General features: G+C 28.0%; 3 protein-coding genes across 4 annotated transcripts; 2 read left to right on the top strand and 1 right to left on the bottom strand.

Moving 5' to 3' along the window:
* The first annotated feature begins 89 nt into the window (after nt 1-89).
* Nucleotides 90-4872, top strand: LOC132939053 (THO complex subunit 1). 2 transcript variants are annotated; one of them, XM_061006059.1, is made up of 14 exons: nt 90-190; nt 416-533; nt 597-676; nt 823-1124; nt 1553-1648; nt 1713-1845; nt 2071-2176; nt 2284-2504; nt 2574-2703; nt 2800-2966; nt 3036-3185; nt 3367-3517; nt 3935-4174; nt 4498-4872. In XM_061006059.1, exons 2-14 carry the CDS (start codon nt 498-500, stop codon nt 4654-4656), a joined length of 1971 nt encoding a protein of 656 aa, XP_060862042.1. In that variant the 5' UTR covers nt 90-190; nt 416-497; the 3' UTR covers nt 4657-4872. The 2 variants fall into 2 exon arrangements, with proteins under 2 accessions (XP_060862042.1, XP_060862041.1); XM_061006058.1 differs by having other exon boundaries at nt 93-354.
* Nucleotides 4873-8687: 3815 nt separating this feature from the next.
* Nucleotides 8688-15194, top strand: LOC132939196 (tubulin-specific chaperone D). The gene is made up of 16 exons (XM_061006253.1): nt 8688-8894; nt 10376-10745; nt 10839-11014; nt 11216-11354; nt 11422-11620; nt 11695-11905; nt 11960-12108; nt 12180-12409; nt 12492-12737; nt 12805-13135; nt 13225-13587; nt 13650-13783; nt 13866-14017; nt 14078-14270; nt 14342-14659; nt 14727-15194. The coding sequence occupies exons 2-16, from the start codon at nt 10377-10379 to the stop codon at nt 15015-15017; spliced, it is 3501 nt and encodes a 1166-aa protein (XP_060862236.1). The 5' UTR covers nt 8688-8894; nt 10376; the 3' UTR covers nt 15018-15194.
* Nucleotides 15087-22705, bottom strand: LOC132939197 (EF-hand domain-containing protein 1-like). Its single transcript, XM_061006254.1, has 9 exons — nt 22622-22705; nt 22284-22420; nt 21216-21432; nt 20745-21106; nt 19961-20151; nt 17236-17341; nt 16073-16196; nt 15662-16004; nt 15087-15497 (listed from the first exon to the last, which is right to left on the bottom strand). The coding sequence occupies exons 1-9, from the start codon at nt 22667-22669 to the stop codon at nt 15220-15222; spliced, it is 1806 nt and encodes a 601-aa protein (XP_060862237.1). The 5' UTR covers nt 22670-22705; the 3' UTR covers nt 15087-15219.
* Nucleotides 22706-23433: the final 728 nt, after the last annotated feature.

The raw sequence follows: 23433 nt of genomic DNA, 5'->3' as shown, positions 1-23433 counted from the left end.
CTCATAGATAAATAAAAATATTTACCGTTGTCAACACTGATATTAATATTATTACTATCATTTTTCTATAGATCTTGGTTTCTATCATGAACCAAGATAGTTGATGCTTTATTTAGTCGTGCTATTTTAAAATTTGTTGTTACAATAATACAATACCACTAATTATTGTAATATTAAGATGTCTTAATTCGTGAGTAATTCTTAATATCTTGACGTAAATAGATCTTTTTGTTTTGCTTAGTACTCAGGCATTTTATGTAAAATAAAATAATTAATTAAAATAAGTTTTGAATATTAATTATCTTGGAGTTGAACAATTAATTATATTGTTTAGTTTTTTAATATATTTTCATAGTAAGTACCTATATTTTTAAATCCAAATAACAATTCAGATTATTTATTATTTTGTTTTTAGGTGTGTATAAATTATACCATATCAATTTTGTCTTAATAAAACCTTTACCTTACAATACGGAAGCCAAGCTATACAGTTTACCATGATGTCTGTTAGTAAATTTCGTGAAGAATTGAAGGTAACTACATTTTTATCAGAAACTAACTTCATAAATACTTAGTGCTGTATTTTTATGTTTTAGAATATTCTTATAGAACCAAATACTACAACAATTACTTCTATTAAAAAAATTGTACATGAAAACAATTATTTCAATCTTAGGTAAATTAATTATAGAATATATTATAAAATTAATTAAATAATGTTAATCATAATTTTTAATCATTGTCATGACAAAAATTTATTTTTTCAAATTTAACATTACATATTTTACGATATTTACGAAAATGTTTTTATTGTTTAATTAGTGATGCAGATAGACGATCAATATTAGATCAAGTATTAAGATGCTATGTTTTGGACATAGTATTATCAAAACCACCAAATTTATATGATGTTTGTAAGATGTGGACATCATTTACAATTGAACTTGTACGAAATGAAATGTGTACTGCTATAATGCCAGTAGTTATATTGTCAGATATGTTTGATGTGACTACTATGGATGTTTGTGAAAAAATGTTTGATCATGTTGAATCTAATGTAAACGTTCTTAAAGAGCCTCAATTTTTTATGGCATGCAAGAACAATTTATTACGAATGTGCAATGGTGATATTTATTTTTTAATTTTTATTAATATGTTATGAAAAATTCAGAAATGCCTATTTAGTAAATATAAATTATTTTCAACAAAACTGCTTACTTAAATAAATTGTTAAGGGGGCAATTTTGGTTAGGGAAAAAAAAGTTATTTGTCATCAAATTAAAAAAAAAAATTAACTTTACCGTATCTATATACACCTGGGAAAAGTATGTGATATTAAAATATTCTTGGTCAGAAAAAAAGACATTTTTAAACATAAAGTAACATTAATTTATGATTTATGAATGTACCATTTTAATAAAAAATGTCTGCTTAAACATTTTTTTGGACCCACTCCCCCCTTGCATAAATCCTGACCTCTTCCTGATATTTTATATTTCTATTGTAAAAATATTTCACATATACTAATATTAATATTGCTATTTTGTTTTAGATCTTTTACGTCGTTTATCTAGATCACGAAATACAGTCTTTTGTGGGCGTATTTTATTATTTTTGGCCAAATTTTTTCCTTTCTCTGAACGCTCAGGTTAAACAATTTTTTATATTTAAAGTCATTAAAATTATTAATATTTTTTTTTTAAATATTTTAGGTCTTAACATTGTAAGTGAATTTAATTTAGAGAATGTAACAGAATATTTGAATGAAGATCATTTTGATCAAACTGAATGTATGCCAGATTCAATTCCTGAAGATGAAGCTAAATCAGATATTATAATTGAAAAGTATGATTTTTATCTATATCCTTACTTAAATACATTAATGTATAGTAATATTTAGGTATTTTATAACTATAATTTTTTCGTTAAATAAAATATTGTGCTTAGAAAATTTTACATGCAGGAAGCAAGTAATTTATATTATATATATTTATAAACTTTACGCAATTTAAATTAAAGTACATCTGTATAGTAAAAAAAATCAATATTAACTTATTATCATTTTTACAGAGTGAATGTTGATAAAAATCTTTATTTAAAATTTTGGTCATTGCAAGATTACTTTAGGAATCCTAATCAGTGTTACAAAACAGAACATTGGAAATTGTTTATCTCTGTAAGTTACCGTAATTTGGAATAATTTAATCACTAACATAGTAATATAATTATTGCAAAGGACCAGGTCAGTATAATATAATAAATAATTATACTTTTTTTATTTAGCATACAGATTTCATATTTTCAACTTTTCAAAGTCATAAGTTGGAACATGTTAACAGAATGGATAATGAATGTGCTGAACAAAATATGCATTACTTTCCAAAATATTTGACAAATCAAAAATTATTAGAATTGCAATTAAGTGATGTAAACTTTAGGCGTTACATTCTTATACAATTTTTATTACTTTTCCAGTATTTGGACGCTCCTGTCAAATTTAAACTGTTAGTATAAAAGTTATGTAAATCTAACTATTTGTATTTAATAATTTACAACTTTACTTTTGATTTTAGTGATAATTTCAAGATAAAACCAGAACAACAAGAATGGATTAAAAATTCTATTACTACTATATATGAACTAATTAATAATACACCACCTGATGGTGTCAGATTCTCTGAAGTAGTAAAGAATATATTACAGGTAATATGTTTATCATTTTATATTTGTTGTTCTAATTTGTATAATCTCATAATCTCATGGAAAACATTCAATATTTTTATGTATATTTTATACTAGAGAGAAGAACAATGGAATAAATGGAAAAACGATGGTTGTCCAGAAGTAACAAAAAGACTACCTACAAGTGATATAAGTGATATGCCCTCGCCCAAACGAAGACTTCGAAGAAATTTAGGGGATGTTATAAAAAATATGACTGCTAATAACAAAGTGTTTCTTGGAGAGTAAGTCATTATTATTTATAATTGATTAATGTTATACTTAGAGTATCTGTAATTTAATTTAATGTTTAGCCCTGATTTAACCAAGCTATGGAATTTAAAACCAGATAATTTGGAAGCTTGTAAAGGACCTGAACGAGATTTTTTACCATCATTTGATTCATTTTTCCAGGAAGCATTTGAGCAATTGGACCCAGAATTGTGTATTGAAAGTCAATACAAGTAATTCAACAATTTATTAATTATAATGTATTGAACTATTTATATTGGTACTAACATTTTGTTATATTAAACACGTTTGACTAATTAAGTAATAATCTTTTTCTTAAATTTGGAGTTTATTTTGTTTTTGATGAATAATCTAAAGTATAATTATATTAAATATATTTATCTTTTATTTTAGAAAAGTAAATGATGGCAACTTTGGATGGCGTGCACTAAGACTATTAGCTCGTAAAAGTCCACATTTTTTTGCTCAAAGCAATAATCCTATTCATAAATTATCTGAATATTTAGAAAATATGATTAAAAAAACAATGAGCAAAGAAAAAATAGTAAGTATAATATTTTTGTTCTGTTTATTTATTTAATGCATGGATAATATTTAAATTGTTAATACGTTCGCTGCGTATCATTTGAGTATACTTGTCATGTCGCTGAAATATGTATGTTGACAATAGAATCATAAAAATTAATATATCAGTGTACAACTTGCATGTGTTTATGAAGTAATAATGCTTATGAGAGACCCTAACAAAAAACAAAACGTTTAATTGTACTGTTGACCAAATTGTAGAGCATTCAATAATCAGGTATGTGACACCAATTTGTGTCATTCAATATAATATGCAAACTACGTAAAATAACGCCATTTGGTGTCATCCTCAGTGAATGTGTAAACTAAGAAATAGTCAGAATAATATAATAGGATTAAAATATTAAATATCTTTAATACCTCAATATTCTTTTAGTCCATCAACCAAGGTTCAGATAAGCATGTATCACCAAATAAAGAATTTAAAAAAGAATCGGTAATTGAATCAGAAGAAGTTGATATCTCTGAAGGAATTCAAGATGAGAATGAAAACGAAAATAATATAGAAGTGGAAGATAAAAATAAGATTCCTAAACAAATTATTGATCAAGTTGCAGCTGCAATAGGAGAAAAATGGAATATACTTGCTGAAAAACTTGGTTACCAGCCAGATGAGGTAACATTGTAAACATGTTTAATTATATATATATATGGTGTCTTAAAAGTATTGAGACTTAGCTTATTACTTATCAATTATACTAATTTTCGTGTTCAATGTAAATTATAACATATGCTGAAATGTATATGTGTATTGTGGGTGTTGGGTATCAGAGTACTATACTATACTATTGTAGTGTCAATCTGTGGTAATTAAATGTGATTTCTTTTGTATTCATAGCCATTGATGTTTTTTCCCCCTAAAACAGTTGGTTAAACCAAAAATAATAAATATATTATCTATTACTACAATATTGTTTAATCTTAATAATTATTTTTTAGATTGAGTTTGTGAAAACAATAAAAACTACACCTTTAGATCAAGCTACGTATTTACTGGAAGTGTGGGTTGAAGATGCAGAAAATCCCAAGCCTGAAAACCTTATTTATATTCTAGAAGAAATTCAATTAATTGAAGCTGCAAATATCCTTAAGTCTTAACATACACTTTAAATCTTATAATATTGTATACTGAATATTTAGTACATTCAAAATAATTTTGTATTTAAGACTTATAAAAATAATTTGGTTTTATTTTTTTTTTCAATCTATATTTCATATATAAAATAGTACTAAGTTAAGCATCAATCAAAATTTGCGCTGCTTGTATAACTGTATAAGATTTTTTGAAGTACTAATAAAAGAATCAAAATCAAATTTCCAAGGTTATTTAATGGCTAGCGATATTTCTAATTTTGATACCGGTTATATGGTTTTTTTGTTAATAATTGCCGGATATTGGTGAATTTATATCACAGACTATTATACAAATTAAGATAAGACAACTGTTGGAAATTGTTGACCTGAGAGCAACAACAAGATATCTCCAGTCAATACAATTTTTCATGAGGCACTTAAAAATGTTTAAAAATTAAAAAATCTATATTTAGAACCAACTTTAATTCGGGTACGGGGTAAGTAATAGCCAGTGAAATATTGTAAAAATCAAATTTGTATGATCTCAAAACCAAAAAATAAAACTTGGAGATGCACTTTGTTGTTGCACCAGAAATAATTACTTGTGATGAATAAATTTGTTGCACTAAAATAAAAACCAGACATCGTCATTTATATGTTTCTATATTTAACAGTCGGATTTGTCTGGTTGTTGCACCAAACGATGAAGTTTTTTTTGTTGATAAATTATTAATATGCAATCAAAAACTCATATTGACTAAAATGTGGAGATGTCTTGTTATTGCCCTAGATCTTTAATGCATCTTTAAATGCAGATATAAAGGCCATTTCAAAGTCTATATCATAATTCCCTGCACGGGGTATAAATCCAAACTAACGATTTTAATATTTGAAGAACTTCAATACACGAGTATTATTCACAATCAATGTTAATACAGTAATTAATGGAAAATAATTTTAATATCAATAAGCAACAGCAACATCATTTTTATATTTTTAGGAAGCTATAAAAAGAAAATCTAACATTCAATTATAATAAACAAAATTTAACATGTTTAGGTTAACCTATAATCTATACAGTACGTTTTTTTTTTCGTGGTATCGAGAGCCAGAGGGTTAACCGCATTTGTATTCTCCTTCTCCCAATATTAGATAATATTATAATAATAAATTAAACAATGGGGATGAACAATTTTATTATAGACTAGAGTAAACATGTATAGTAGATTTATAATAACGCCAAATAATTTGTCATGATTAAATAAAAACAATTTAATTTAGACATTTTTACTTTGCAATTTTTGTCATTTTTTTTACATTTTTCGTTTTTATTACTTTTGTTGATTTTTTTTAATGATTTAAATAGTAATAAGTACCACTGTCGTTTTTATATTATGAGTTATGGTTTTGAGTGTATGAGAGGTACTGATACTGAGATTAATTGTCGTTGAGTATTTAACACGATTTAAGATATACCTAAGATATATCTTAAATCGTGGTATTTAATATTAAATTTTAAAATTTCGAATGAACCGAAGATGTTGTTTTGGTTTTATAACTGCAACTGTGTTTTTTGTATAATTGTATCTGAAGACATTTTGCTTATAGAAAAAACACTACAAACATTTAACTCATTGAGATTGAAGGAAGTGTTTGGTAGCAAATTGAATCTAGTTTTTTGATGAACTTTTAACGGATTTTAATGAAAAGTAAATTTAAATTTAAAATTAAATCAACATTAATCTAGTGGTCTGTCACTGTCACACATACCTACTTATCATTGCGGGAGCAGGGGTGGCGTCATTAAGTTTAAGTTTTGCAAGTAATATTATGTATTTATATGTAGGACGTAGGTACTAAGCGTTTTTACTATCCTAAAAGGTGATGACAGACACAAAAGTAAAAAATAAAAAACATTGTAAATTCAATACATCGGTGAGATCCGCTCAGAATCTAAAATTCGAATGTATTTTTTAAAAGTTATAACAATTAACAACAATAAAACCATGATAAAAGAACATCATAATTCATGAATTAAACGTTATACAGTAAATATCCATAAGTTTCAACATTTAGATATTTTATCAAGTATAGGAATTGATAAAATAAACATTCATTGAAATTTTCATGTATCTACAGTTTTCAATTTTTGAATTACAACAAATAAGAGAATCATTTCATGAGAAATCGAGTGAATATCCAATGTTGTAATAATATGCACTTGAAATGCTCATAAAAATTTAATTTGACTTGCTTGTAGACATTTTTTTGTTGATAAAGGTAGACAAACTAATGAGGAATCTTGTATTACATTTTCAAATCTTAGATTTAAAAAGAAAAAATTTTATGAATTCTCAACCCAAAATAATTTGCTAATTTTCGTGATTTTTCCGTATTTTGTCAAAATTTGAACTTTAAATGCTTATAAGTAAAAACTGTGACTAAAGATTTTTAATATTTTTACAAATGTTTTTTGTAATAATATAGTAGGAGCCTTATATTAAATTTTCAAACCCAACAAATAAAGTTTTATTGAGATTCATAAAAAAAAAGACTAATAAAATTGGAAACAGAAAATGTTCCTAAACAGTTCAAAACAAATTAAAATATTTTGAAAATTTTATCGTGTATAGAAAATGTAAATATAAACGACCAGTGAAAATGTCATGTATACGTTCATTTGTTTTAGAGTTACACTAAAAACCAAAATCGATTTTGTGGAAAACCGATTTTGTGTAAAAATTCTCGTTTTTCCTTAATTTGTATGTTATTTTTCCTGGCGCTTTTGAAAACTATTGGGAATTTAAAATTTGACCTTCCGAATGCACCAACTAGATTCACTTTCCCGTCGAACAAGATACTGTTGAAGAAAATTAAAGCAGTTTTACTGCCCCAAGCCGTGATGAGACACAAAAAAAAACTGGTGGATGTGTTAATTCCGGACCATGATTTTTCGTTTCGGCCGGAAGGGGGCCTTGTTCGGGGGTCCTTCCTTTATAATAATGTTCATAGTTTTTAACTAAGTATTTAAATTGTTAACAATCTAGCACTCTGCAATAACCCTTTTTGATTAAAATGTTCGATGAATCAATATTTTTGTAAATTTCATACTTTTGACAATTTATTGAGTAAAAAAAAAAAAAAAAGGTTAGGCTTTTTATAGGTAGGTATTATAACAATTGAAAAGCTATAGGTTTTTCACTACGTTTTATGTAAGTTTTGAGCGTGTAATATATTATTACAATTTAAAAATGCTTATAAATTACATACAAATTAAAACATTGTAAAAAAGCCAACGTAGAGGCTTAGAGGCTAACAGGTAATATTCTTAACTTAAAAGTAGGTAACCATAAACATATCCACACAGGGTTTGTTAATAATTTTATTGTTCTGCTCACGAGTCACGACGTAGACAGTACGGTGTATTTGACCTAAGGTAATGCCGTTAAAATACGACTTTTCGACGCCGAGTGTCTATACCGATTACCGTATTAGGCATGACAAATTAAATTGAATTTGTCATGGTATTAGGTACCTATTTACATCGTGGTTCTGCACTTCTGCTGAGCGTAAATTTGCAATGGCGTGCGTGGGGGGTGGGTGCCGTGGGTCAGAGAGAGAGAAAGCATATTTTGTTGCGCCGACATCCTCTTGATTAAATTATCACACGTTTTAACTGTAGATTTTTCTAGGTAAAAATTATTTAATTGCGTTAAATTTGGTACCAATATTTTTGTCTCGATGTGGAATTTTAAATGTATATTTTATATTTATATACCTACTTACATGGCTACATTATACAACTACTATAATATAATTCTACATTATTTGTATAAGCACAGAACAATAGTATAAGTATAGTAGGTAGTAGGTACATATTTTAATTATATTTACCATATTTTACATAATATTATTTTGAACTTGGGTGGTGTGACTCGTGTGAGTGGGGACGCGAAGGTTCGTTTTTCCGGCGTTGTCCGCGCTCCAGTATTTTGTTATCTACCTCACTAATAGTCACTATCTCAGTGATAAATAATAATTATTTCGTGATAGATAATCTTTTAGAATTCTTTTGTAAGTTATTGACTTTTTTACTACGCTCACACTCTATGGTTTTAATTATTCGTTAATTGTACGTTTTTATTTCAAGTTTTGATAGGTAATAATATACTACTCATTACACATAAGGATATTATTTTGTGTAACTATTATGAGCAAAACCGTTATTTGAGCAAAAAATATAGTATCATTTCATTTTTAAGGTAATTTTAAATATATATGTTACCTATCTAATACGTAATTCAGTTATATTATTATTAATGAAGATCAGATTTTATTCCAAAACTAAAATCATAATGAATTTGAGCATTGATATAATATATAAATTCAATAACATCATCACTCCTTGACTATATAAAATAATACAAAAAGTTTTGTTTTTACTTATATTACAATTAACTTAATATTTTCTTAGTCTTAATAGTAATTTAATTTATATGCAAAAATTGTGATATGAACTAAATTTAACGTAAGAATTATAAAATTTTTTTAGGTATGGCAATGAAAAATAACTTATACCACCTACCTACCCCTATAGGGTATTAGAACTAAATTTTACATTTGAATATCCATCGTGAATTTCAGATGCTCATAAAAAATGAATGTAACTTTCCGGTATACTATTAGTATTTATAATCAATGACAGTATCTACCTTTTATTGAGAATTGTTGGTTATTTATTGTAAAACTATTAATTAAATAATTATTGGCTATTTTTAATGTAATCACACAGTGCGTACTGCACGCTACGACACACTTGGAAGTCATCTTTCTTATATTTGTATACTTTTACAATGTATTTTTATACTTAAGATTACTATTACCCACAAATGTTAAGTGGTGCACCTAATACAATGAGACAAAATTAATTATTTAAAAGAACCCAATATATATGATTAAAATTATTTAATTTAATTTATTGACCATTTTAATTATGTTGACCATACCAAAGTCATTTTAACTAATAATGAAAATGTGTTTTTTATTATGAACTCTACAATTGGAAATTATTTATAATAAAGTTACATGTGTTAACTTGAAATTTTTACTAGGTAGTACCTAGTATGTGCATTTAGTATATTTTTATTCATTCATTAATTTTTTTAATATTTGATATAATATATTATATATATATATATATAGTTTTTAAAGAAAATTTTTCATTTTCTCAATATATTCAGTAAAAAATATTTTATTTTATTATTTAGTATAAAAATATAAGAAATACTTTAAATATATTAAAACATACCAAATATATTTGTATTATTAATTTGTTATAAATATTCAAATATTCAATACAATTTTCAAGTAGATCTCGTATAGCTTGAAAGTTGAAACCCACTTTGATAAATTTTGAAAGTCAGAACCAATAACAATATAACAAAATGAAACTAAAATTTATTTTATTGGCTGTGTCGAAGACGATAGGTCTAATAGTGTGATGCAATATTAACAAAGTTGGGAAATATTGTTATAAAATATATAAGTACCGGAAATTTAAATATGATTTTTAAGTGTACCAATAAATTCTCTAGAATTTAAAATAAAGCATTATTTAAGGATAAAGTGGGGAATGCTTGGTGAATTGCCCTGTATAATAATATAATATATTAATATATATTATTTTTCTATGTGTAAATATCATTCTAATAATAATCTTTAAACGATTTATCATATTTCATAGAATGGTTCTGCCTGTCGATACCATGTCAGATTCATTAGATGATACTAGTGAAGGTGTTGGATTGGGTTGCTGTTTAGTATTGTTTACAGAATGGAAACAAGTCCTTGACTTTATTGATGAACTACCTGAAATCTATACAAATGAGAGTCAAAGTGAAAATTCATATGAAAAATTCAAGTATATACTTACACAATACACAGAACAACCTCATTTAATTGATCCATATTTGTGTGAAATACTGGGAAAAATTTTATCTATTGTCCGTGATACTTTGAAACCATCACTACTGAAGCATAAGGCATTTCGTTATTTGTTCTTAGTGGTCAGTGTTAGAGGTTATAAAGTTGTTTTGCAAAATTTACCACATGAGGTAAGTTTACAAGAATTTAAAAACTACTATGTACCTAGTTTATGTTGTGTAAAGATATTTATAATATATTATGTATAATTTTGATATTTTTAGGTTTCTGATTTGGAAAAAGTTTTAAAAATGTTAGAAGAACAAAATGAATCTGATCATGACTCTTGGGAAACTCGTTATTGTCTTTTGTTATGGCTATCTATTATTGTTATTATACCATTTGATATGCGGAAACTAGATGGAAATATCCATATAGAGTGTAAAACTACCTTACAAAGGTTTTTAAAAATACATTTTTAGAATTACTATACTCTGTTTAATAAAAGGAAGTTTGGTGGCCTGCTACTTTGCATGGTGGTGGTATGCTATTTCAATGGTTTACTATTTGGTTAGGTCGCCAAGATTTCTTCTCAGATTCAAAATAAATATATAATTATTAATTATCCCATATTTTACCCACACGTATTTTCAAAATTTAGATTAGTTGATGTGGTCATGACATATTTAAGTTCTGGTGATGCTTGTAGAGATATGGCTACAGTTTTAGCAACCCGTTTGTTTACCCGATCAGATGTTAAGGAATCCCACCTTCCAATTTTTCTGGATTGGGTTAAACTGGTAATTATTTGAAAACTTTAATTAAAATATATTACTATTATACCTATTAAAATGTATACATGTATAGAAAATATCAGATGAAAAAGCAACTCGATGGGAGAGGCTAGGTGCAATGAGCAGCATTGCTGCCATTTTTAAAGCTGCCAGACGAGAAGATGCTCAAAACTTTGTAGAAGATATTTTTGAATGCCTAAAACTGTCAAAATGTAAAAGTGATACTTTGAGATTGACACGGAAATATTATATGAAAATTGTACAAAGAGCTGGTTGGTTTTTTATTATTTTTATACTTAGTGAATAAAATACTAAAATGTTTAAAATTATTTACTGATTATTTAAGGTCTAACATTACTAAAAGTACGAATCGCAGCATGGCGTTACGATCGTGGAACTAGGTCATTAGAACAGAATTTATTAAGTACTGAACCTCATCAAATTGAAACCAAATGCGTTCAAATTGCTGAGGAAGATGATGATGAAATTTCTTCACTCTTAGAAGACATTATACAAGAATTAATAGAAGGATTAAAAGATACTGATATTATTGTCAGGTAAGCGTAATTGTAGTTTATTTTAATATTTATATTAAAAATATTTTATTGTAGATATTCGGCTGCTAAAGGAGTAGGTCGAATAACTGGTCGTTTATCAAAGACATATGGTAATGAAGTAGTGAATGCTGTGTTAAGTATGTTGAGTCCTGAAGAAAATGATAATGCATGGCATGGAGGATGTCTAGCACTTGCTGAATTGGGTATATTTAAACATAATAATTTTTTTATTAAAAACAAATATAATAATAATTATTGTTTAATTACTTTTAAGGTCGTCGTGGTTTGCTTCTCAGTGAAAATTTACCTCTTGTTGTACCTGCTGTTATAAAAGCTTTGGTGTATGATGAACCTAAGGGTTATACATCGGTTGGATCACACATTAGAGATGCAGCTTGTTATGTTTGTTGGTCTTTTGCAAGAGCATTTAGTACTGATGACATTCAGCCATATGTCGAAGAAATCGCTGGTGCATTATTAGCAGTTGCTTGTTATGACAGAGAGGTAAATAAAAATATTTAGAATACTTTTATGACTTATTATTGTATGATCTGTTAATAACTATTTATAACTGGTTATAATTCAGTTGACATGCCGTAGAGCAGCTTCAGCAGCATTTCAAGAGAATGTTGGTCGTCAAGGTAAATTTCCACATGGAATTGACATTGTGACAGCAGCTGATTATTTTTCAGTTGGTATGCGTAATAATGCTTATTTAGAAGTGAGCATTTTTATAGCACAATATAAAGAGTATGATAAACTTCTGATCAAACATCTGTTAGAAAAGAAAGTAGTGCATTGGGACACATCAATACGTGAATTGGCTGCTATGGTATGTATGATGTGTATTTTTTTCACTATGAAATGGTATACATAGGTACATAATATATTTTTCTTAGGCTTTGGGAAGACTTGTAGAATTAAAACCATCAAAAGCTAAAGAATCAATATTCCCAGAGTTACTATTATTAACGGAAACACCAAACATTAATAAACGACACGGAGGTGTTATGGCTATTGGAGAAGTATTAAATGGAATATCTAAGACTCTTGATCCTAATGTTGAGTTAGGAGAAGAACTGTTAGAGAAAATAATTAATCTTGTTCTCAATTTGAAAAATCATGGAAAATTGAAAGGCATCAGTAGTGAGCTAGTAAAAATGGCATGTTGTCACCTTATTAAACTCATATCAACAAGTAACATAATTGTTAAAGACAAACAAATTATTGGTATGGTTCATTTAAATAATTGGCAGTTAAAATCTACGCATCTTAATTGTTAAATAATTAATATTATTAATTTCTTATGTCTTGTTTAGATGAATGGAGATTATTGTTGGAGGATTGCTTGTCAAATGAAATGTTAGATTTACGAAACAAGGCTGCACAAGCCATCTGCCCTTTATTTGAAAAATATTATATCCCCGATTCATCTGATACTGGCATTATAATAAATACATATGTACAAAAATTGTCTTCAAATCATATGATGGAACGTATTGGTTTTAGCCTAGCATTGGGATCATTACCTTCTTCATTTATGAATGCTTATATCGTATTGATACTAAAAGGTCTCATAGACTGTACCAAAATAACTCGACTAACAATCAAGTGGGCTGAATCTCGAAAAGATGCTGTAATTGCTATAACAAAAATTTGGACCAAACTGATTTCTACACCTTGTATGTTCCAATTTAATTTTTAATTTTTATTGTAATTAACAAATATTTTTGTATACTAACAGGCTACGTGGATAATTGTATAGAACATTCAAATGCAGTATTACGTTGTTTATTAGACTGTGCTTTAGAGTATACTATGGATCATCGAGGTGATGTTGGTGTTTGGGTAAGAGAAGCCGCCATCAATAGTTTAGAGGTATTAATATTTACTATTTTTTATTTTATTAAGCACCTAACACAATTTTTGTTTCTTATAAACATTCAAATATTTACTTAAGGTGGTTGTATTGGACTTAACTGATATTCAGCCAAACATACTGGATGAAAATACAATCAAACAAATTATGTGTGCTCTAGTAAGACAAGGTGTTGATCGAATAGATAAAATTCGAGGACTTTCATGTATGGTCATAACAAATTTACTGCACAGGTAAGGAAAAAATTATTTATAATTATTATTGAATTTATGCAACTTCAAATGTTTTTATAGGAAAAAAAATATTGTTCCTAATATTGCTCATCGAAACGAACTTGAAAGGTTGTTTAGAAAAAAAGATTCATTTAATTGGTTCACAGAATCTGACTCATTTTCTGTAATGGTGAAATTTCTAAGTATGCCTGAATACAAGTACCCTGTGTTGGTTGGTCTATTAGTTTGTATTGGCGGTGTTTCAGAAAGCCTAGTAAATGTTTTATATTTATCATATGTATCATATTTTTATCTAATTGATACAATGTATGTTTATTTATATAGGTAAAAGAAGCTTGTCACAATTTCACTAAGCACATGAAATCTGTTCCTGATGACGAATTTGAAAATTTGTGCACTGACATTATTGCTGTATGGGGTGGTAAAGTAGCTGAAGTTGATGCTGATGAACGAATTCATCAGTGTATATTGATGTCTATTGAACGACTAGCTACAGCTGGTGCTTTTAAGGATCAATTTGAACGTAATGAGTCAGAATTTGCTGCTAATATACTAACACTTGTAAAAAAAGAAGCTGTTTCTTCTAAAGGAGGTTCAACCAAATTAACGTCATGTGTTGAATTACTTTGTCATATAATACAGGTAAGAAGTAAATCATATTTCCCATTGACAATTAGTTGAGTACTTAAATGTTTTAATTTTTTATCAGGTTCCTGGACAAGTTGGAATACGCTCAATGACCCAACTATCAATATTTTTAGCACATAGATTTGCATGGTTACGAAAAGTGGTAGCAGCTCGGCTGGTAGAAGTTTTAATTGTTTATTCAGACAGGTTTGGTGTATCAGATGAAAATATAAACAAAGTTGTTGAATTACTTGAAGAATTTGATTGGCAAGAATCTAGTGTAGAAAAAGTAAGAGCTGAGCGAAACAAAATTTGTGGTCTTCTAAATGTACCCATTCCAAAAGTTGTTGTAAAAACTAATAATTTGCACTGATAGTTCTTTACATATTTTTTTTTTATTATTTATACTAACTAAATTAACTTCTGTGATGTAATACTTTATTTTCTTATTTTTTTTATATTTGTTATCCACTTTTAACTGATAATATTTTTCATTATATTAGAATATAAATAAATGCTTACATTATATTTTAAAGTAATTACTACTATATTATAATTGTTAATCATTATTATTATTAAATATTAATATTAGATTGGTTAATTTTATTAATGAAAACAGTGTCTTCCAGTGATTCATTATGTTTAGATGAACTGATTTCTCGAGTTATTGAATTCTGATTAATTACATCTGGTTTTGGCAGTGTGATTATCAAACCTTTACTTTCAAGATAACATTTAGCTTTGTCAATAGCATCCTGTGTAAACTTGTCCTTATTTTCATTCATATAATTATACGTCCATAGATCTAGCTCAACAATTATAAAAACTGATCCTCTTACATGTAATTTTGCACCTAAAACAGTAATGATTGTAATTTATGATCATATTAGTTTTAATTTTATATAGTACATGTAAGCTATATTCATGTTTAAACAAATTATACCCATGTTATTCAATATTAAATGAGCAAATCTAAATATGTCGCTCATTTCATAAATAGATTAATAGAATATCTACCAATAGCAAAATCTTTGGTTCCATAAAATCGATCTTCATCTACATTAGTGCCTGGCTTCCGTAACCTTGTATATGACATGAACCGTCCTTTAATGAATCCACTATTCTTACTAGCCAATTCAACTATGCTCATTTGATCATTGCCAATGCAATATTCCATAATGAAATCACGAAGATTGTCTACTTCATATACTGGTACCATCTTCAATTTATATCTTAGTTTTTTACTAGCGTTTAGTACATATGTAACAAAATCCAATGTTTTCGGGGCTTTAGGTATTAGTGATAAACAGTTCTGCCGTGTATCATCTGGATCACCAATACCTGTGTGAGGCGGTATCACCTATCAATTGATATAGGTACATCAAAATATGTTTAAAAAAATATCGAGTACCTATACTGTATTCTTACCAATTTAGATACAGTTGGAAAATTATCTTTTGGTTTAAAGACTTGAATAGAATCAGGTTGAACAATTTGCAAAATATCTTTAAAGTAATCCCTAGTAAATGGATCACAGTCGTAAAGTAAAAATCTAAAATAAGTTTATATATTTGAGAACTTGAACTGAAGTTCAACACTTTAACATTAGTATAGGAGCTACTGACGTTTTTATATCACCTATTTTAGCTTACTTGAAATTTTTATTGGGCTATCTTGTCGTATGCGTTCTACTGGCAACATTGCGACTGCAGTATGCGCTCTACCGTGTTTTGCCACTACAATTATATTTAGAATTTAGACAATATACTCTCATAATAAGTGGGATGATGTTTAAAGTGGTTTTAATAAAAATCTGGAGCAATGGAGCAAATCTGGAATTGTTTTCATAATTTTTAGCCTCAAAGGCCGCCATAAACTTTTAATCTTTTGGGTATGTGCCTGCCTTTGATATCGATCTACGAAATTTTCGATATGATTTACAACGCAGTGATTGTACCCGTGTTCCGGGAGTCCATTATATCCTGACCAGCTATCGGAATGTATTGAAGACCCAACAATAACCTCTCTTTGTATAATTTCTTAGCTTATAGAATCGGGCCTGCTCAATACGATAGAAAAATCGGCTGATGTGTCGACCAGCTCGGTTGTGGTAGTGGGGGGAGGGAGGGGGTGTCTCAAAAATCAACTGACTTTAGTGTCTCAGATTTTCAACTACCATCACTAAAATATTTGAAATAATTAAATTATAATATTATAAAAAATTGGCTGATGAAAATTCTGATTTCAACATTGTAAAAAACAATAAAATTATAAAATTGTTTATAAATCGTTTAGTCTTTAAAATGTGTAATTGTTTTTTCTAATTCTGAATTTTCATCAGCCAATATTTTCATAGTTCAATTATTTTAAATCATTTGGTGTTGGTGACTGGGGCGCTAAAGTCAGCTGATTTTTGAAACACCCCCTTCACCCCCTCTAACTGGTTTACGAATCAGCCGATTTTTATATCGTATTCAGCAGCTTTGAATTTTGATAGTTGATTCTATTAGCTACAATAATTTCAAGGATTAAGGAAGTTAAAATAGAGCCTAGAGGTCAAATTGCCAGTAGCTCCCTGTTTACATGCATACCTACGACCCATCACAAAAATTGTATTTCCTATGATAAAATCTTTTGGTTGATAATATTCTTCATATTCTTTGTTTCCAGGTTCCAAATAAATTGATGGAAAATTTGCTAAAAATTAAATTAAAATAATTTAAAATAAATTATAGTTAGGTACTTACATAATATTAGATTTTGCAATTAAAACAATCTTGTAATAAAATATTGCGTGTTATTATTATAGTTAGATCAATAATACATTTTTAAATTTATTGTGCATCTGCGTTTATTACATAGGTACCCATTCATCTTTTAAATTCTGAGCAGAGCTATGAATAAATTGGTTTCAATGATGTGTATTTTTTTAGATTCTGAGCGGAGCAATGAATGTAGGTACCTACTTAGTAATATCATAGGGTAACTGACCGTCTTCGCTCAGAATCGTTTTTCTTATAAAATGATGTTATAGGTACCTATATCATTGAATTAAAATTTAACACCATCCATTACAGCAAGTTCTGTCCGCAGGAATTTGTCAAGGAGGGGCAAAATATTTTCCTTTTTACATTTTTTGTCTCACTATCCTATTAGTCATAAAGTATTTTAGTGACATATTTTCTTTAATATTATAGACAAGGAATGTAAAAATATTTATGAATTATACGTCCATAGTTAGTTATCACTTAATTTTATAGCATTCATTTTAATTAATTGTTATGTAATTTTAAATTACCAAATACATTATTTTTTAATAGATAACATGTTACCGTTGGTTTTATAATTTTAGGAAATTTATAAAATTAAATATTTCTAGCTTATTCAGTCATTGATACCACAAACTTGAACATTTTGACACATGTTTTTATATGATTTTTATAATAAATATATGATCTAAAGTCTAAATCTATTGGTACAGAAAAAAAATAGTTAATTTTCAGATTAAATAAGTAGTCTAAATGATAAGTTCTGTCTGTAAAACTTTTCTATAGTCATTTAAAAGTTTAAAATGTATACTAGTGTTTATATCTTTAATATTAAAAATTAAAATAATTTAGTGCACTATTAAGAATTGTTAGGGAAATTTTTTTTTTTAGAACATTTAAATCATCAATAATAATATATGATAATCAACCCAGAAAAAGCCAAGGGTAGGGCAACTGCCCCTACTTTCCCCCCCACCCATGTAGACGCTCTCGCATTACGGTGACCCACTTGAATCCTACTGTTCAGCAGAGAGACACCACCTTTGATTCGTTTTGAGCTGTTTAACGGACATTTTCAATTTCCAATTTTTTTTTGTTTTTTTTCTATAAATGTCAATATAATTATATTTGTTGCGTGATACAAGCATAGAATAGAATATATTAAATAATACAAGGCTGGAGGCTCCTGATTTATTGTTACAATAGCAGTTGAACAATATTAAAAATACATCGGTACAATTTTTTTTATAATTATTTTATGTTTGAATTTTGACAAAATTAATCAGACTCGAAAAATATCAATAATTGTAATTAAAAAATTATAAAATGTTCAATTTTTATAGCTAAGGATTGAATATTTAAAACAAAGATTCTCATAAATAGTTCATACTTTAACCAAAAAATCTAAAAAAATATACAAACTGGTATTTTTTACAGACATTTTAAATCCAAAAAACGAAATTACATATTAAATCCAAGAATAACGATTTTAGTAATTTTGTTGTAATTCAAAAATATTATTCGTGGATATATGAAACTTTTAGAGTATTTAAGTATTATTATATTTTATATATACAATGACATTTTTAAATGTAATTTTTTTGGCAAGAACGAATTTTGTTGTAATTAAAAAACAAATGACTGTAGATACTTGAAAATTTCACTGAATGTTTATATTAGCATTTTCTATACACGATAAAATATTTTTATTCATTTTGAGCTGTTTACGGCCATTGTGAGTTTTAAATTTTTTTAGTTTATTTTTTCTATAAATATCAATAAAATTTTATTTGTTGGGTAAAAAAGCGTGAAAATTTAATATAAGGCTCCTGATATATCGTTCTAATAGCAGTTGAAAAATATTAAAAATACATAGGCACAATTTTTTTTATAAGCATTTAAAGTTCAAACTTTGACAAAATTTATCAAATTTATAATTTAATAATTATTTTGTAGTTAAAAATGTTTAAAATGTTCAACTTTTATAGCTAAGGATTGAAAATTGAAAACAAGGCTCTTAGGCTCCACAGGTTATATATAAATTACTTTTTTCACAATAATATCAAATATACTTGGTAATATCATAGGCTGACTGACCGTTTTCGCTCAGAATCGTTTTTCTGAAACAATGATATTATATTATTGAATTCAAATTTAACACCATCCATTACAGTGATTCATTTGTAACCTACTGTACAGCAGAGCGACATCCACTTACCCACCTTTTTTTATTTATTTATTGCATATTATTATTATACTTAAATAATTTTCGAATATTATAACCTATGATTTTATTAAGAAAATATAAATTGACAAAATAAATGTAAAATTAGTATTGTAGGTTGGGTATACCTACTTATTCGTACCATGTATACTTTATTTTATTAGATAACATTTCTAAATGAGTATAATATATTTTATTATAAAGTATAATATACTTCAGTCTTAAGTATAATTCATACTTAAATGGTTTTATTTATTTGTAAATATTATTATGTTATAATATTATAAACAAATTTTTAAATATTTTTAAAAAATCAGTACTTACGCGGTAAATTTGACCAATCTTTTGGTAGTCTAATTTTACCTAAAAACAAAGGGAAAGAGTTTTGCCCACATATCTTTCCCGTGTTTTTTGATTCGTAGATTTCTACACGGTCATAAGCCATGAAATACAAAAGTACAAAGAACTTCCATTCTGCAGGTTCAGATCCTTCATCGAACCACACTGCGTAAAATCTTTTAAGTAGATAAACATATGGTTAATAAATTAGATAAATTATGTAAATATAATACCATATATAATTTGGTATGTAATATGTTATAAAAGTATTTATCAATTTTTCCCTAGATATTTCCTCAAGCACGTAATTTGTGGAGGCAAGTGATGGAGGCCCCGGAGTGGTGCAGGGTGTGCAAATTCGAGCGGTCGTTCATATTTCGGTGTGAAGTTTCCGATAACGTACAACCAACCGCGTTCCGCCACTTAACATACAATAACGGGCCAAACCGTTGTTGTGACCGCAAATCCTAAGCTTGATTATTCACAACACAGTGTTAACTAAATCTAAGTAATTAGTATTTAGTATTAAAATAAAAATTTTTTTCTGGTTTTTTTCGTGGGGGGGACTGGTTATACACTTATGCTTTATACTTAAAAGGGGCACATGGCCCAGAAAAGGTTAAGAACCTATGCTATAATAAAGAATTGAAGGAAGTTTATATGGATAAAGAGGAGTGGAGGAACATTTCATTAATGAACCAATCTATAGATCTGTACCATCTACGGATTGGAAAAAAAAAGTAAAGAGTTTTACAGATAATGTACCAACCTGAGAACTTTGCCATCATTCTCCAAAAACTGTTTGAGCTTGTCGTCTTCCACCGACCGACTTCCAAGTCCAAACTTTAACGCTAATGTTGCTGACTGTTGTTTCTTCTGCTGAAGTAACTGTTGCCGTCTTGCGCTCATGTAAGGGTCGTCGGGCACTGGTTTGTCGACATCCACTTCCACACCCTGGCTCGACAAGAATTGTCTAGTGAAAGAGTTGCAACTGCACAATTTATACACAACTCCGTAGAAACTAAGTTCCACACCGTTGTTGAAATCGGACCAATGCCAAGTCCTGTTCTTGCGGTGTGGATTCGGTATCTGGCCGCGTTTCAGCAGACATCCTTGGACATAACCTGCGTTCTGACGGTAAAATAAATAAAAATTGAATACTTATATCAGCATCATTAAAATCAAGAGTACAACCTAAAAAGTAAAAAGTAGGTAAGATAAAATCGAGAAAAAGTTAAACCTCTTCAACGGGTTCCACTACGCTAATAGTGTCGTCAACCAGGAAATATGTAATTTTAACACGGCGCACTCTAAACGTGTCCACAGCTGATTCTGTAATAGCCTGTTGAGTGAATCCATTGAAGGAGAGACATTTTCCATCAAACATAATGAAATGTGGTTGAACAATTGGTTTCGGCGGATCTTTTGCTTGTCCATAGGTCAGTGTCGGATTATATCTGTATATTATTAAATTATTTAAATATAACCAAAATCATTAATATATATAGGTAGGTGGTAGGTACTACTCGCACTAGGTATACAATACGGCTGTTACAGTGCCTATTGCAGCACTATATCCGATTGGCACCTAATTTCAATATATTATAATTTATAACGAATACGTTAACGGTATAAGTAGACTGTATACTATACTATATACTACTGTAGAGTACAACTATAATTGTTAACTAATAATGTACCTAGGTATAGTTAGGTAGGTACAGGCCCGTATTTACAAAAAATGCCTCTAGGGGAAATATAAAATTTGCCACCCCCCCAGCATCACTCATACGGAAAGTCTTTTCCTTAATAAATTAACTCATAATAATAATTTTTTTTGGTGGGTTTTTGATTGTTTTTAGCAAGCTCTGAAAATTAACACACTCGTTTTCACATTTTTCATCCAAATCGTCCTTGTATATTTTTCTTATTTTTTTTGCACCAGTACGAACTTCTGATGTGTTTTGTTCACTATAATATTTAATAAAAATAAGTATTTAGTTATTATATCATTATAAGAAATTTTTATTTTAGTTCTTCTACCATATGGTATTAATTTTGAAACGTTGGCGTCCATTAAAAACAGCTAGTATCTTAGGTACTCCTCTGACGAGCTAAAATTGACACCTAGGGTAGGTACCTACTGTACAACAGACTACAGAGCGATTACCTACTTTCTTCTACGCTATACTGCTATAGTATAAGTAGGTGCATAATAATTAATAGTAGTAATATTAATATTTAATTATAATATTAAATTATTACAATATTAGAAATAAGTATAGGTATATAAACACTTTAAACTGACCCTGTTGTACCTAATGTTTTACTGTACAGCATGAAATCCACGTCTAAGGGGGCTTTTCCAATTCCCGTTGGTTTGTCTTTGGGAATAGCATATCCGTTTTTCCATCGAAACTGAGAACTTAAATGGTGATCTCTTTTCTAAAATAATATAACAATAATATAATTAGCCATTGGGTAATAAGTACATAATATACATCATCACGGACACATGGGTTCCCACCTATGTTTTGTGCGTTATTGTATATTTCAATATTTGTATCTATTTATTATATACTATTAAAATTATAATTATTTAAAATCAACATTTTATCTCTGTAGTCTAAACAATATTATACTTACCGTTATGTCTGTAAAACGAAACCCGGGTATAAAAGGTAGACCGTCCATTTTTGTAACTGTACACGAATGGAATATACAAGTAAGTAATAGTTGGTTAGTTCATAGTTCAAGTAAGTTCATAGTTAACATTTAATCAATAGTAAACTTGGTTACCAAGCGGGGAAAATATAGTTAAATAATGCCTATAAGTTATAACAAACAAGTGGTGTAAATCGTATTTTAGAAACGCATAATTATACCTATAGCTGTTGATGGTCGTTTATGGGGTCGTGGCCTCTCCCTCATACTCGATAAAAAAACGTTAAATTATGATCATGCCTTTGATTAAATGTATACATTATATCTCACATCATCTAATAGTCTAAAATGTGCCTACCTCTATTCTATGTGTATAACATAGCCCATATGTGTATAACACGAGGTACCTATGTGGCTATGTGCATAACGTGGATCTACAAATATTATAATAATAACACCAGTCACCAATACGGGCGATACGGTATATATATAAACCGCAATATTGAAATGAAAAATAATTTTTCGACTATTTTATATATTATAATTATTATTAAAATAATTATTTAAATTGATTTTACAGGATTGGTCTATTTATTATTATTAATTAATAAACATTAAGCATATAAATATTTTTTGTCGAGTGTTGGCTTGCAGGTTTAATCCAAGGGATCACATAGCTGCAAAATCTGGATTGACTATAGTGACTTGAGGGAATAGAAAATTACAAAATCAATTTATAAAAAGTGTATTAATATTATTATGAAAACAATAAACATAATAATTATTTAAGAATA

This window comes from Metopolophium dirhodum, chromosome 2, assembly GCF_019925205.1.
Source record: "Metopolophium dirhodum isolate CAU chromosome 2, ASM1992520v1, whole genome shotgun sequence".
NCBI lineage: Eukaryota > Metazoa > Arthropoda > Insecta > Hemiptera > Aphididae > Metopolophium > Metopolophium dirhodum.
The sequence above is the reverse complement of the archived record's forward strand: the minus strand, read 5'-3'. Positions and strand labels throughout refer to the sequence as shown.

Bases quoted from the DNA above. Each gene is read 5' to 3' on its own strand.
- LOC132939053 (XM_061006059.1), top strand. From the start codon at position 498: ATGATGTCTGTTAGTAAATTTCGTGAAGAATTGAAG. The intron at 2,704-2,799 runs GTAATATGTTTA...ATTTTATACTAG, and splicing joins TAGTAAAGAATATATTACAG to AGAGAAGAACAATGGAATAA. The intron at 3,518-3,934 runs GTAAGTATAATA...ATATTCTTTTAG, and splicing joins CAATGAGCAAAGAAAAAATA to TCCATCAACCAAGGTTCAGA.
- LOC132939196 (XM_061006253.1), top strand. From the start codon at position 10,377: ATGGTTCTGCCTGTCGATACCATGTCAGATTCATTAGATGATACTAGT. The intron at 10,746-10,838 runs GTAAGTTTACAA...TGATATTTTTAG, and splicing joins TGCAAAATTTACCACATGAG to GTTTCTGATTTGGAAAAAGT. The intron at 11,621-11,694 runs GTTGGTTTTTTA...TGATTATTTAAG, and splicing joins GAAAATTGTACAAAGAGCTG to GTCTAACATTACTAAAAGTA.
- LOC132939197 (XM_061006254.1), bottom strand. From the start codon at position 22,669: ATGGACGGTCTACCTTTTATACCCGGGTTTCGTTTTACAGACATAACG. The intron at 21,107-21,215 runs GTTTAACTTTTT...TTTTACCGTCAG, and splicing joins TAGTGGAACCCGTTGAAGAG to AACGCAGGTTATGTCCAAGG. The intron at 15,498-15,661 runs GTAGATATTCTA...TTACTGTTTTAG, and splicing joins AACCAAAGATTTTGCTATTG to GTGCAAAATTACATGTAAGA.